General features: G+C 43.6%; 1 protein-coding gene across 2 annotated transcripts in view; it reads right to left on the bottom strand.

The window, feature by feature from the left end:
- Nucleotides 1-96: 96 nt before the first annotated feature.
- PKD2 (polycystin 2, transient receptor potential cation channel) overlaps nucleotides 97-16,036 on the bottom strand; it is a 67,270-nt gene continuing 51,330 nt past the window's right edge. The window contains exons 12-15 of one of the 2 annotated variants that reach the window (XM_056568412.1): nucleotides 15,524-15,641; nucleotides 7,324-7,487; nucleotides 6,215-6,362; nucleotides 97-1,597 (exon numbers count right to left, since the gene is read on the bottom strand). In XM_056568412.1, the coding sequence (XP_056424387.1) occupies nucleotides 1,358-1,597; nucleotides 6,215-6,362; nucleotides 7,324-7,487; nucleotides 15,524-15,641 (670 nt within the window). In that variant the 3' untranslated portion in view covers nucleotides 97-1,357. The remainder of the gene's footprint in view (nucleotides 1,598-6,214; nucleotides 6,363-7,323; nucleotides 7,488-15,523; nucleotides 15,642-16,036) is intronic. The other variant, XM_056568422.1, reaches the window with a different exon arrangement.

Raw genomic sequence — 16,036 nt, 5'->3', positions numbered from 1 at the left:
CGAGAGCTGACAAATTCCCTAAGTTTTCTTCCACCCTTTTACCCCCAGGGCTTGTAACCACTGATACAAAACACAGAAGACATCATTTTGAAAAACACAAACAAGTGTTTTTATTATTGTAAAGTGCATGTGGTATAGCATACCATACCTATAGGCATACTACATAACTTCTTGTTCATATGGGTCATAGTGTCATTTATTGCTGTACTGTACGCTTGAGCTTACATCATTAGCATTAAAGGGCATAAAGACCACACAAGCAGCTGCTATGGGCATAGTGAAAGTAGTGTCTAATTTCTCTTCTCCAGGGACACACTGGACCCCCACAGTCTTAGCTTTCAGGTAAAAATGGAGAACTGTTTAGATGTTGGGATCTCCTAACTTCTATATATGCTCCTGAAAGCAGAGCACTGCAACCTGGACACTTCCATGTGACAATACACACTATGTAAATAGAATCCAACACATTGCATTGAGTAAATACTTTTAAAGCAAAACATATGTACCATCTAGCTAATTTATGTGATTCAGAAAGTACAAAAGGTAAAATATATAGCTACTTCTCACAGCAGAATCATAACACTTACACGGATATCCATGAAACTTTAAGCACTTCAAGATGAAGTTTGTTTATAAAAATAATAGTAACAACGTGTTACAGAAATATTTACAATTCTTTATCTGTGGTCACTGGGCAATAAGAAAATGATTTGGGGTTGATACTTGAATGGTGCAAGTTACCCTCTTCCAGAATTATTTGTTTAACCCATACTGTTTCTCTCTAAGTTCACACCTGGCACATCAGCTCCATACAGCTGAATGTACATAAACAATGCATGTGCGTTAGAAAAAAGTCATATGTGGGACTATCAGAAATCTCTGCTACAAAACTGCTTGTATGAACAAATCCCATGTAGCCACCCAAAGAAAACTTTAAATAGTTTCAAAAATGTTTGTCTTGTCTTAAACCCCCCCCCCCCCGTATGCTTCCCCATCTCACCAGACAGAATAATTGTCATGGGTCAGATGGGGTTAAATTGCATATGGCCATTCCACAGCTCAAACAGCCTGCCCTGTACTATTTCTGGTACATACTGGGTAAGTTTACTTATAGATCACTGGGTATGGAAATCTTATGTTATATTCATTGTGGTCTGGGGACTCGGGGTAGGTGGCTGAAAAAGTACTGTCCTGATAACCCCATAACTATTGTGTGCTTGGTTGTACCATTTAATAAGAAGTTGCTCAGATCTGGATAAGGCAAACTGCAGTTCTCAAGTTGATGGCCTGAAGTTAAAGAGGCGTAGTTTACTGCCTCCTCCACCTGGCATGCAGTACTTCTTCAGTATTCAGATCTCTATATCTGGCTATTTGAAACACTGGGGGCCACTCCTCCCCCATCAAGGCCCTCTGTAGACTGTGAGGATGGGGGCCGAGAGCTTCTGGAGCGTGCCTGGCCATTGGTTCCATTAGGTGTTCCTAAACAGCGACTCATTTGAGAAGCAGTGTCATCAGATTCCCATCTCTCCAATTCTTCTCTCACCAGGCGCTCCATTTGTTCTCTATGCATTTCATTATCACGACCAAGTCTTTCATCCTAGATGGCAGAGACACAAGAACAATAAGACTAAAAAGAAAAAGCACAGCACAATATGAAAGGACTTCAAAATGTAAGGGAAATACAATTAACAAGGATGAACTGATGCAGTAATGGAGGAATTCTGTTTTTATTTAGGGTAAAAATTCCCATTCTTAGAAAGCAATTCTGCGATGATACAAATAACAGATTTACCAAACTTAGTCCAAGGAAAAGTAGAAGGATTACCTATAGTAACCAATATGGTTATTAGGTTTATTTTCATTTAGTTTGAAATGTACTTTTGTTTTATGACATAATGAAACAGTAAATGATGCATTGTAAAGGAAGCAGGTTGTAAAACCAACTTCATGTAAATGCTAGCAGCACTAAGCAGCATTAATACAATGAAAGGCTACATTTCACATCAGGCTGGTAGACCATGTTTTTGAGTTTCCCTCAAACAGCTTATAGGTTTGGGAAATGGATCAAATGTACTCACAATTAAACTAAATTTGGCCTAGCAAAGTATTTGGGCCCATTGGCGACACATCAGGCCCATTTGCACCTTTTTTTGATATGATGCTAACATACAGCCCAGAGGGCACGACATATAATGGGGAAGAGTTATCAAAACCTGTGAAGAGGAAAAGTTGCCAAGTTGCCCATAGCAACCAAACAGATCCCTTCTTTAATTTTGCAGAGGCCTTGTTAAAAATGAAAGAATAAATCTGATTGGTTGCCATGGGCAACTGGGCAACTTTTCCTCTGGACAGGTTTTGATAAATCTCCCCCAATGTGGCTGGGCCTCAGAGCATTACTGTCATTTAGAACAACCTTTGACATAATGCTCAGTCCTGAGACCCGTTGCGTTTGTGCATGATAAGCCGGTGAAGTTGGAAGCAGCGTGTGCCTCACTCCCTGGCTGTCAATCAAATCAGACCTTTTCACTGCAGTGAAAAGGTTGGATTTGCTAGCCCTAACTTTATCAACTTACAACTCACAATCCAACTATGACTTGCAAACTCAACTTTGACTTAGCTGGGTAACATGACAAAAGTTGATCTAAATGACACTATTAGGTTTTGTAGACAGAAAAGAAGATGCATCTTAAAGTAATTTATGAAGGATTTGAATCATTCTTTCCTGGGATCAGGGTTGCATTTTTTTTTGTTTGTTGAGCATGTGTATGGAGGCAGTGTTTATTGGTTAGTCATGGACAACAGGTAAATAAATATCCTGGAAAAGTTTCCAATGTGACAGCGCCAACAGCCTCAAGATGGGTCCTACTTTGGATACCTGTGCTAAATAGAGGGTACTGTTGTAAACTATAATGTAAGTTCTTCTGCAGCCAGCAGCAGTCTTATTAGTATGTGATCTTGTTAATGCATATTGGTTGGAATCAGTGAAAGAAGAGCTATTTAAGGACATGGAGATAACTGTGTAACTAAAAATCTATGGCTCGATTTAAAAACTTGTTGCAAAAATGCGTTCCCCTTCGCATTTCCGCTCTGCCCGTCCCTAGAAGTTGGGCAGAGTGGGGGGACAGGGTGCCGGGAGCTGTGGGGGGACCCCGGCACATACCTTTGGGGGGACCGGCGGGGCAATTGGGACCGGCAGCAGGCACACGTGGAGGCGGCAGACAAGTGGAGGTAGCAGTGAAAATCGCCATAAAGTGATCTTCACTGCTGCTTCTAGGAGTCTGAAAACTACAACTCCCAGCATGCCCAGACAGCCTTCGGCTGTCCGGGCATGCTGGTAGTTGTATTTTTGCAACATCTGGATGGCCGCAGTTTGGAGACCACTGTGCAGTGGTCTCCAATCTGTGCTCTTCCAGATGTTGCAAAACTACAACTCTCAGTATGCCCAGACAGTCCAGGCATGCTGGAAGTTGTAGTCCTGTAACATCTGGCCCTTCAGATGTTGCCAAACTACAACTCCCAGTATGCCTGGGCAGTCTGGACATGATAGGAGTTGAAGTTTTGCAACATCTGGAGGGCTATAGTTTGGACACCACTACTTAGCGGTCTCCAAACTGTTCTCCTCCAGTTGTTGCAAAACTACAACTCCCAGCATGCCATTCGGCTGTCTGGACATGCTGGGAGTTATAGTTTTGCAACAGCTGGAGGCGCACGGGTTGGGAAACACTGAGTTAGGAAACAATGTTTCCCAACCAGTGTGCCTCCAGTTGTTGCAAAAATACAACACCCAGCATGCCCAGACAGCCGAAGGGCATGTTGGGAGTTGTAGTTTTGCAACAACTGGAGGAGAACAGTTTGGAGACCGCTAAGTAGTGGTGTCCAAACTGTAGCCCCCCAGATGTTGCAAAACTTCAACTCCAAGCATGCCCAGACTGCCCAGGCATGCTGGGAGTTGTAGTTCGACAACATCTGAAGGGCCAGATGTTACAGAACTACAACTCCCAGCATGCCTGGACTGTCTGGGCATGCTGAGAGTTGTAGTTTTGCAACATCTGGAAGAGCACATATTGAAGACCACTGCAGAGTGGTCCCCAAACTGCGGCCCTCCAGATGTTGCAAAAATACAACTCCCAGCATGCTCGGTTAGCCAAAGGGCATGCTGGGAGTTGTAGTTTTGTAACAGCTTGAGGTTTGCCACGCCCCCCCCCATATGAATGTACAGGGTACATTCACACGGGCGGGGGTTTACAGCGAGTTTCGCACTGCAAGTTTGAGATGCAGCAAATTTTCCACTGCAGCTCAAACTCGCAGCAGGAAACTCACTGTGAACCCGCCCGTGTGAATGTACCTTAAAAACACTACACTACACCTACACAAAATAAAAAGTAAAACACAACATAGACACATACCCCAACACAGCCCCCCCCAACTAAAAATGAAAAACATTAGGTACGGCACCGTTGGACATAGGGGTATTCTACGCCAGTGATTCCCAAACAGGGTGCCTCCAGCTGTTGTAAAACAACTCCTCCCAGTATTGCCGGACAGCCATTAACTGTCCAGGCATGCTGGGAGTTTTGCAACAGCTGGAGGCACCCTGTTTGGGAATCACTGGCGTAGAATACCCCTATGTCCATCCATGTGTAAATCCCTAATTTTGGCCTCAAATGCGCATGGCGCTCTCTCACTTTGGAGGCCTGTTGTATTTCAAGGCAACAGTTTAGGACCACATATGGGGTATTTCCGTACTCGGGAGAAATTGCCTAACAAATTTTGGGGGGCTTTTTCTCCTTTTACACCTTATGAAAAGGTAATGTTGGGGTCTAATCCAGCATGTTATTGTAAAAAAAAACAAAATTTTTTTTTAGTAACTTGCTGGTGTTGCCCCATACTTTCTATTTTCACAAAAGATAAAAGGGAAAAAAGATCCCCAAAATTTGTTACGCAATTTGTCCTGAGTACGGAAATACCCCATATGTGGACGTAAAATGTTCTGCGGTGCACAACAAAGTTCAGGAGTGAGAGCACCATGTACACTTGAGGTGATTTGCACAGGGGTTACAGTGGTTCTGACATAAAAGAAAAAAAATAAAATAAAACACCCACATGTGACCCCATTTTGGAAACTACACCCCTTAAGGAACATAACAATGGGTATAGTGAGCCTTAACACCCCACAGGTGTTTGAAGAATTTTTGTTGAAAATGAAATTTTTAATTTTTTCACAAAAATATTGGTGTTATCCCAAATTTTTCAAAAGGGGTAATAGGAAAAAAGCCCCCTAGAATTAGTAACCCCATTTCTTCTGAGTATATAAATACCCCATATGTGGACGTTAAGTGCTCTGCGGGCGAACTACAGGGCTCAGAAGAGAAGGAATGCCATTGGGCTTCTGGAAAAAGAATTTGGCTGGAATTGAAGGCCATGTGCGTTTACAAAGCCCCCATGGTGCCAGAACGGTGGAACCCCCCCCCCCCCCCACTTGTGACTCATTTGCACAGCCCACTGTTCCAAAAGTCTGTCAAACACCAGTGGGGTGTAAGTGCTCACTGCACCCCTTATTAAATTCTGTGAGGGGTGTAGTTTCCAAAATGGGGTCACATGTGGGGGGGTCCCCTGTTCTGGCACCATGGGGGCTTTGTAAACGCACATGGCCTCCGACTTCCATTCCAAACAAATTCTCTCTCCAAAAACTCCTTTTCTTCTGAGCATTGTAGTGCGCCCGCAGAGCATTTGACGTCCACATATGGGGTATTTCCATACTCAGAACAAATGGGGTTACACATTTTGGGGGTCATTTTCTCCTATAACCTCTTTTAAAAATAGTTAATTTGGGGAAAAAAACAGCATGTTAGTGAAAAAAATGTTTCATTTACACATCCGACTGTTTATCGAAAGTCGTCAAACACCTGTGGGGTGTTAAGGATCACTGTACCCCTTGTTATGTGCCTTGAGGGGTGTAGTATCCAAAATAGTATGCCATGTGTTTTTTTTTTTTTTGCTGTTATGGCACCACAGGGGCTTCCTAGATGTGACATGCCCCCCAAAAACCATTTCAGCAAATTTTTTTTCAAAAAGACAAATGTGACACCTCTTCTGAGCATTGTAATGCATATGGGGTATTTCCATACTCAGAAGAAATGGGGTTACAAATTTTGGGGGGCATTTTCTCTTAAGTTGGGGGGCATTTTAATTAAGTCTTCAGTGAAATACATACCTCTGTGACTCCATCTAGAAGTCTTGCCAGGACCTCTCTGCGCTTCATTTTAGCTCTCTCCATTGCTTCCAATTTAACAATGACCGCATCAATTTTGGACACAATGCTTCCAATAGAGTGTTCCATCCGATCATTTCGCCTAACCAGACTGAAAGGAAAAATGACACCATCTATAGCATAAGCAGTCAGCACCTGCATTGCAGGCATTGGGTTGATCCATGAGAAGATGCAAATCTCTAGATGTCCAACACAATCAAAGTTATGATATAAGTAGGCCTGTCTGCGGGTCTAGGAACTTTCTTAAATCTACTTTGTATAAACTGTATTGGAGGAAGCTGCCTGGTATAAAAAGTAAAGGTAAATGTACAAGTGATGGGCATAAGATGGAGGAAGAACAAACATTTCCTGTATGGATTTGGGACTGATAAAATCAAGTTTCTCCTTGAAAAGAGCATCAAACTCATGTGGAGTCTTACAGCCCAGGCAACGCTCCTCTGGAAAAGAAAATAAGCAGTGTTTCCCAGAAGGAAGAGAGCTTGTGCTCGGGTGGCATCTATTGGGGGGTTCCTTCAAGTCAATGTTGTGCTCCTTTATGGATTAAAAACAAGATTAGGGTTCATTTTCCAAGCCAAAATATCCTTTTGAAGGAAGAGTTACCCATCTGTAGACAGATGTTTCGGGGTCCTTGCTTCGCATCAGTATCGAGCAGGGTGTTGTCTTGCTAGCAGAGAGAGCATTTGTCATGGTACAAATGACAGGTAAGATTAGTGTTGGAAAGGGCACCTGAGGCTACAAAATAGTGTAAAAACATTTGCTGTTTTTTTTTTTTTTTTTTAAAGTATCTGATCAGTGAGGGCCTTACCTCTGGGGCCACCACTGATCATGAGAACAGGGTATCTTGTCTCCTGAATAAATGGGGCAGTAGTGGGCATGCTCAACCATTGCACTGTTCATTTGTCGGACAGTCAAACCAATCTGTCTACTCTCATGATTAGTGAGGGGCCGGGTGGTTATAATATAGGTAGATAATAATCTTTATGACATTAGGCCTTTTATAGGGTATAAAAGTAGAGTAAATCACTGCATCAATAGATGAAACAAGTACTCACACTTGAAATTCTTCGTAGGAGACCCAACTAGAACTGCTACCTCTTCTGCGAGAGCTGTGTCCACTGTCCTCATCATCATCCTCTTCCGAGTCATCAAGACTGCGTGGGAAGCTACGACTGCTCATGGGGCGAGGCAGAGAGCCCCGGTCCAGCTCCAGGTCCTCCTTGTAGGAAACAAACATGCAGCTACTGATTGCTGATCATGAAAATAAAGAAGATCTGCCATTAAGGCTTTATATTGGTGCTGTTCCAATGTAAGCTTTGCCTAAAAACTCTCCATCTCTCTTCATTGAGATCCTTTAAAATAAGAACTCTGTGCACATAATTAAAGGGGTTATCCACCATGAGGTGATTTTAGTACGTACTTAACACAGTAATGGACATGCTTAGGAAGGATCTGCGCTTGTCTTGAGGCTAAATGGCTATGTTGTGAGATTACCATAATGCTGAGACTATCTTTTTGTGAACTGGCTACATCCTGTTCGAGTTTGTTCCCTTAAACTATGAATCCCATGATTCCTTGTTTGTAAGTGTGAGGTCACTTTTCTTTTTTTTCCTTATGTTTCCCCAGTGGCCCAGCACCATATTACACAAAACACAAACTAGGGAGTCGGGTGGGAGGCAGCGGACGCCACACACACACACACACACACACACACACACACACACACACACACACAAGAGTTGAATCTTGAGCTGGGATTTCAAAATCAAATTACATAGGGGATACTCACATCATTTTGCGGCCAGCCCAATCGCACATCAACAATTTTGCAAATGGATTGCTTTTGTGATTAATCGTGCAGCCCTACCCTGCTTGCATCCATAGAAGTCATTTACAAATATGTATAAAAAATACAAATCTAGCACTAACTGAGTATTATTTTTTTTTCCCTGAAGTATCCCTTTTACTATCCACTAAAAGCTTGGGCTGCACAGCAACCTTGGCTGTGACACATTGAAAAGCCAATGATAGTGTTAAACCGTCTGCATTGCAGATAAATAATGTGCATTTGGTGGCTAGTTGCCACTACTGTAACCTGACAGTTGCCAGAAACAGTCCACGGCCAGAGGAAGTGGGGATTCCGTGAAACAGCCTGTTTCTTCTCCCTGCGAGGTTAATTTTAATGAACTGAATAAAGAAAATGATTTTATTGGGTGAGTGAATCTACTTTCCTTTTTTCATTGCTTATAGCATGATACTTGTTTTCTTTTTTCAGCAGTTTGCACCCCCATTACTTTCTATCTCCACGTGGACTCCTTTTATTCTATATTGTCTTTCATCTCCACTTCATAACGTTATTGCTCAGTAGTGCTACCCACATTTTCCTCTGTGCGGCTAGTATATATGCAATATATAAATTTCATATATGTGAAATGTAAAAGACGTTTTAGAAAAAGCCTTCTAGAAGCGCTCATCTTTCCTCTGTTTAGCCTTGCTAGTGAGGTCACTGACCTGGAATAAGTTTGCACACCTAGTGGATTCTGGACTTGTGATCTGCAAGCATTTTCCAGGTCAGTGACTTTACTATATGGGGAGACTAAAAGAACAGTTCAGAAAAGAATCTGCCATATTATTCTGATGACTTATTCCCTTTAAAGTTTAGTGTTCTTGTAAAAACAGATAAGTGAGGTAATGTTATGGTGCAATGATTTTTGCACACCTGAATGACAGGTTATTAAACAAACTGTTATAAAGTAAAAGGCCAAGCTGGACATTTCTAACACTTTCTATACACGGTCAAACCTCTTTCAATAAGATCTGCTCCTCTCTGTGGTCATCTGAAACAGTTTTCTCTATTTATTGATATACTAACCTCTTCTGTTTCCCTAGTAAGGCCGTAATCAATTACTCCTGGAGTTTATCATACATAAATATGATACTTTAGGTGCATCTTGACTCACATCACATGACTTTATCAATAGTAGACCATAATCCCTGTCTAAACAAAACATAGGGATGTTTATAAAAGGACATAAGGCCTCATCTCCATGCTTCTGTACTAAGTCTCACAGTATGTGTAGCCCATTTTTGTTATGAAGCTACTACTGTGATCAAGCTGCATTTAACCCCGTTCTAGGCTTCTTCCTGGGGCTGGGGCTCATTTCTGCTCAGCCAAGCATTGTGATGCATCAACTCTAGACACCAGGAAGATTATCATACCAGAGACCGAAACAGCGATATCGGAGACATGTGCAAAGTAAGGTTTGTTGTTAATGTTTTTTAATGGAAAACAGACAGCATGGGCATCTTTGTATTAAAAAAAAAAATTCTGACACAATACCCCTTTAATCAGGTTCATCACACAAAAACATGTTGTAGGTGACATGTGAGGGATCCAAGCTTTCTCTGCTCTGTCAGCATCAATCTCAGCACCGTTAACCCTATAGATGCCGTAGTCAGTACTGACCATGAAATTTATAGGACCTGTCCCCCATAGAGTCCCAATTGTTGTCACGGCAGCAGTCAGCCAGCTGATGCCGCTTGACAGCAGCCTGTGAGGTCCAGCCATAGGCACAATCTCACAGGCTGAGTATCAGTATAATACTGACAGTTATGCTGTGCAACAGTACAGATGTACTGCAATATAGTATAACAGGTAAAAAGAATAAAAACAAAATGGTTTTCAATAAATAAAGTGTAAAAAAATAGAGGCCTCTTTCCCAATAAAGCCCTGTATTATTAAAAAAACAAATAGGTATTGCCACATTTGTAACGACTTGTACTATGAAACAATAATGTTAATTATCTTGTATGGTGAATGCTGTAAAAAGGAAAACACATAAAATGCTATATAAATTGGGTATCGCCTTGATACCTACCCACAGAGAATGCCATAAAAAATGTGAAAACACCAAAAACTTTCACATTTTCCAACATTTTTTCGAGTTTTTCCACAAAAATCACTGCATGTATCAACAAATATAGAAGTACAATATGTCACAAGAAAAAGAAATATAAAATGTATGTGGGTACATTACATGAAAAAAGAAAATGACAACTAAACCAAATATATAGAAAACGTAAAACAGCTTTTGTCCATAATGAAGAAAAATTCGCTAAATGACCGGTCCTTAAAAGGGGTAGTCCAGGGGTGAAAAATGTATATCCCCTATCCTAAGGATAGGGGATAAGTTTCAGATCGCGGGGGGTCCGACCAAGATCTCTCTGTGCGGGGCCCCAGCTTGCTGGCCAGATAGCGCGTGTTGACCACCGCACAAAGCAGCGGCTGACACACCCCCTCAATACAACTCTACGGCAGAGCCGGAGATTGCCAAAGGCAGCACTCCGGCTCTGTCATAGAGTTGTATTGAGGGGGCCTGTCAGCCGCAGCTTCGTGCAGTGGTCAACACGCCCCCTACCCGCGGGCTGTTGGGGTCCCGCACAGGAGATCGCGGGGGGCCCTTAGGATAGGGGATACGTTTTTCACCACTTCACTACTCCTTTAAAGGGGTACCCCAGTGGAAACATTTTTTTTTTTTTTCAAATCAACTGGTGCCAGAAAATTAAACAGATTTGTACATTACTTCCATAAAAAAAATCTTCCAGTACTTATCAGCTGCTGTATACTGGAGAGGAAGTTGAGTTGTTCTTTCCAGTCTGACCACAGTGCTCTCTGATGACACCTCTGTCCGTGTCAGGAACTGTCCAGAGCAGGAGGGAATTTGCTCCTAATCTGGACAGTTCCTGACATGGACAGAGGTGGAAGCAGAGCACTGTAGTCAAACAGAAGAGAACTATACAACTTCCTCTGTAGTATTCAGCAGCTGAGAAGTACTAGAAGAGTTAAGATTTTTTAATAGAAGTAATTTACATATCTGTAGCCAGTTGATATTTCTTTCTGGAGCCAGTTGATATGAAAAAAAAAATAAATTATGTTTGCCACTGGAGTTAGCCCTAAGGGGTTAACTGTTTCTGGGGAATGGAGGAAAAAAATTATTCTGCCATTCTTAGTTCACAATTAAAATGTTGCACTGTTTATCAGTATGATAAATACCAAGTATGTATAGCTCTTTTTCATGTTTATTTAATAAAACCATTTTTAATGAAAAAAAAGTAACATTTACCTTAAAACTAGCACCATTTTTTTTTTTTTAAAGTAGTAAATCAAAAGTGTATAACTGTGATACACAGATGCGTTCAGCAGGCTGTTAACACGGCTCTAAAACTCCACAGAATATTTTAACATATTAGAGCCTATACTCAAAGCGTGGCCTGCATGGCGAGCACACTTCGGTCTGGCTCTTCTTATCCTGTGCTAATAATCCTGAGTGGACTTGCCTGATTGACCCCAGCGGTGTCTGGTCCTCTGCTGGTGCTTCGGGTGGCAGTTGCGGGCGGCTGAAGGTCCTGGTGGCGGAACGGTGAGCCGTGGTAGCTGGGCCTGGTCCGGTAGCGGAGGTGCCCTCTGGTGGCTGAGAGGGAGCGGAGTGCAGGTAATGGGCTGGACGCAGGCCCTGTGATCCCCTTTGGAGCTTCTGCAGTGGAGGGGCCGCTATGGTCCTCCTTCGTTGGCGGGTCAGCTCCATCACCATAGTACCTCCAGCGGATCGGGCTGTGTGGTGGGACGGAGGCCTCATCTGTTAGGACCTGGCTGGCCAGAGCTGCCTGCTGCACCGGAGCACTGTGTGAGCTGCTGGACTGTGCGGTGCCTCCCTGGTGTCCTTTATTGTAGACCCTGACAGCTGCCCCGATTGAGAAATGATCCACTGCTGAGGGACTGTGTTCTGCTGACTGGGCCCTCTGGTACTCTGCCTCCTAATATTGTCTTCTGGAGTGCAGCTGTTTGCCACCCCTCTACAGCCAAACACTGCTGCATACTGCTTATACTTGTGGAGCTCCTGCTGAGAAGCAGTGGCATGTGGCACTTTGAATATCCCATCAGCTGCCGTCTGGTCCTGAGTACTGCGGTGGTGCTACACCTGAAACTTCTCCATCTGTGGTGTGCACTGTAAATATCCCATCTGCTGCTGCTTTCCTGGGGGTGCTGCTGTGACTTGTGGTGCTACACCTTTAAGGAATGCATCTGTGGTGTGCGCTGGGAATATCTACCGCTGCCTGTCCACAAGTATTGCTGTGACTTCTGGTGCTCCACCTTTAAAGGACTGAGTTTCTGATGTCTGCTGTGAATATCCCGTCTGCTGCCGCTTGACCGTGAGTACTACTGTGACTTGTGGCGCTATACCTGAGCAGACTTCATCTGTGGAGTGTGCTGTGAATATCCTATCCTCTGCTGTTAGTCAGTGAATATTGCTGAGCCTATTGGTACGGCACCTGCTCGGCCTTCTTCTGTGGGTGTGCTCTACAACTTCTGCTGTGACTTGTGGTGCTTTACTAAGAAGAACTGCTACTATGGTGTGCACTGTGAATATCCCATCTGTGGGATGTACTAAGCCCCCTGAATTGAATGTCTGGGGTGCGCCCAGTGACTTTCCCTTATATTACTACTGTAAAAAACTAAACAGGCCGTTGAGGCTGCCAGGCAATACACGGAGGATGAGGTGTCCTCGGACGAGGGACATTCTCAGGCCAGCGGTCACTCTAGAAGGGACTCCTCTGTGCCTACGCCTCTTTTCACCAATATTTCTGCTCATGTGGCCAGGCTCTCAGTCAGTTCTCCAAGCCTCCGGAGGAGCTGGGAGTCTCCGGAGCCTTCTTCCTCCATGTTTGCTTGCTCTCCTAGTTCTGGACGAGGCTGTTCTCCTCAAAATACTGCTTGTCCTGCTGCCTTCATTGACCAGAAGTTCACAGAATTATTAGCAGCTTTTACCTCCTGTCAAACTTTGATGTTCTCTAAAGGTGGATGAACTTCGTTCAAGAGTTTGTGATTCTTCGCCACGAGACGCAAAAAATATGGGAGCGCACTGAGGAGGTCGAGTACCAGGTCTCGATGGTTGAGCATACTCTGCAGCCTCTGCCGGTGGCTTCTTTACAACGGCAGGTTCGGGGTGTCCTTGATCGGGCTGATGACATGGAAAATCGTCTCAGGCGCAATAATATACGCCTGGTGGGCCTTCCAGAAAAAGCGGAGGGTTCAGATCCTGTGGCGTTCTTGGAGTCGTGGCTTAAGGACATTCTGCTGGCTAATACCTTTTCAACTTACTGTGGAGAGGGCACATAGGGTGCCAGGTAGGTCCCCCCTCCTGGAGCTCCTCTGAGACCGTTTTTTGTCAAAACTACTTCACTACGTCCCCATTATGCTGAATCTATTTAGCATTGCCTCCGAGACTGGAAGGTTGCCCGACTCCGTGAGGGAGGCTCTGATTGTAGTTCTTCCTTAGCCAGGTAAGGATCAGACTATGCCAGATTCCTATCGCCCCATTTTTCTACTTAATGTTGATATGAAGAGCCTGGCTAAAATACTGGTGAATTGGCTTAGGGGGGTCATCACTACTGTTGTTCATCCTGACCAGACAGGGTTTATGTCGGGTAGGGCAACGCATATTAATGTCAAGCGATTGCAACTTAATATTGCTGCGGCTGAGGGCGAAGATTCTCAGGGATATGTTGTTAGCTTAGATGTTTACAAGGCTTTTGATTCCGTTTAGTGATCTTACCTTTGGTGCTTGTTGCTGGTTCTTCAGTTTGGCCCCAAGTTTTGGGTGTGGGTGAAGTTGCTGTATGACAGCACTAGGGCTAGGATACATACGAATCTGGATGTCTCTGAATCATTTCAGATGAGTAGAGGTACACGTCAAGGGTGCCCGCTGTCCTCCTTTTTGTTTGCCCTGGTTGTGGAACCCCTGGAGGCGGCCATCCGAGCTTACCCTTCTATACGTGAGATAAGCCGGGGGACCCTTGGAGGAGAGGGTGTCCATGTATGTGGATGGTACTTTAGTCTATCTCGCTGATGTCGAGGGCTCCTTGAGGGTATTATTTGATCTTATTGAACTGTTTGGCTCTTTTTTGGGCCTGCGGGTCAACTGGTCAAAGTCATCTCTGATGCCTTCATCAGTGGCTGCTGTTCTTCCACCCTCTCTTTCCAATTGTCTCCAGGTGGTCACTTGGTTTAAGTATTTGGGGGTGGAGGTTTCTCTATGTCTAAGGGGATGCTGCTGGCTTGGTCGTCTTTACCCTTATCATTAGCGGGCAGGATTAATATCTTTAAAATGATATATATCCCTAAGTTTTTATATCCATTTCACCTTTCCCCTGTGATTCCTCCCAAGAAATTCTTTATTAAGCTTACAAAGTAGGAGGAGTAAAAATGGGGGGTATGTTGAGAGCGCTGCTGTCAGATGGCGAAGGTTGGAGTCAAGAAACGGTGTGAGCCAGCACTTATGCAGGACTAACTTTTATTGACAAAAGAAGTCAAGACAGTAAAAACAGGACAACGCGTTTCGGCGCTCGCTGGCGCCTTCCTCAGGTCCACAATTATAACACCTGCACCCTGTGTAGTTCTGAGGCGGCCTCCAGCTCCGTCAGCTTAGTAATCTCATGAGATCCTTCTTTTGGCAAGATAAACCTCCACGACTGGGTAAGGCATTGCTGCAGGTTTTGAAGAAATGGGGTGGTCTTGCTGCTCCAAATATGTATAATAATTTCTTAGCGTCCCAGCTTGTGTACGCCGCCTGGTGGATCGACATGGATCTCTCTAATATATCTACGGCTTTGGCAGGCGCTCTATACTCCTGATGCTAAGTTGTTGTCTCCTAATAGAACTGTGGCTGCGGTATGGCCGGCGTTATCTCCCAGGGCACCTCTGTGGGGGAACCCTCATTTTTAGCACCTGCAGGAGTTGGAGTTAACTGGCTTTTGGAGTTCACATGAAGTCAAGTTTGCTGTGCATTTATTTGGGGATTTTCCCTCTTTTCCTTCATTTCAAGAAATATGTGACCGTTTTAATGTCCCGCGGAGTGCCCATTTTCGGTATCTTCAACTGTGACATGCGGTCCTGGCACAATTTGGCCCTCTTGATGTGACCCCTGCATTTTCTGATGTGGAGTTGCTCCTGGGTATCACTGATCTATCTAAGCCATTGACACAGGCGTATTCTCTGCTTCAGTCTGTGGGGCCTGATCCCTTTGCATTAGCCTACCTTGAGTTGTCTGTGTGTGCTTCCCTTCTGGAGAGCCTATACTGCTCATAAATGGAAGAGATTTGTTAAGAAGTAAGAGTAGCTGTAATGCAGGAGACACTCCTATTCTGATAATGTTGCACAAGCAAGTGCAAGACAACAAAACCACATCTCAAGCTCACCCTCTCTTTCTCTAGATCATCCCGCATCTGTTGATGTTCATGTTCTGTGAGTTCCTGGTCCCCATCTTGGTCATATTTTGCAAAAATTGCCTCAATTTCTGCATCAGTATGGCCTTTTCTGGAAGAAAAATTTATATGCTTTATAAGAGGAATGCTAACATTAGACATGGCTAAACTTCAAAAACCAACAAGTTTTATCATGCACCTAGTTTTACAGTTTTGTTTCCCCTAGAAACCAAAATGTATGAATGGTCTGGATATTTTTCTAATATACTAAAAATATAAAGTTACAGTGCAATTATTATTATTATTTTTTTTTTTTATTAAAAAGGTTTTCCCAAATTATTTAGGGAAACTGGTTTATTTCCTTCTCTCTGTACATAGAACACCCCACTGACCCTCTGTATTCAATATGGGTGCTATATGTTAACTACTTGACTCCACACTGGAAGCAGTGGACGCTGTTCATCAATAATTCCTTCCCAGGATACCATGCAATCTTACTGTTGCACT

The sequence above is a fragment of the Hyla sarda genome, chromosome 1 (assembly GCF_029499605.1).
Source record: "Hyla sarda isolate aHylSar1 chromosome 1, aHylSar1.hap1, whole genome shotgun sequence".
NCBI classification, from domain to species: Eukaryota; Metazoa; Chordata; class Amphibia; order Anura; family Hylidae; genus Hyla; species Hyla sarda.
The sequence above is the reverse complement of the archived record's forward strand: the minus strand, read 5'-3'. Positions and strand labels throughout refer to the sequence as shown.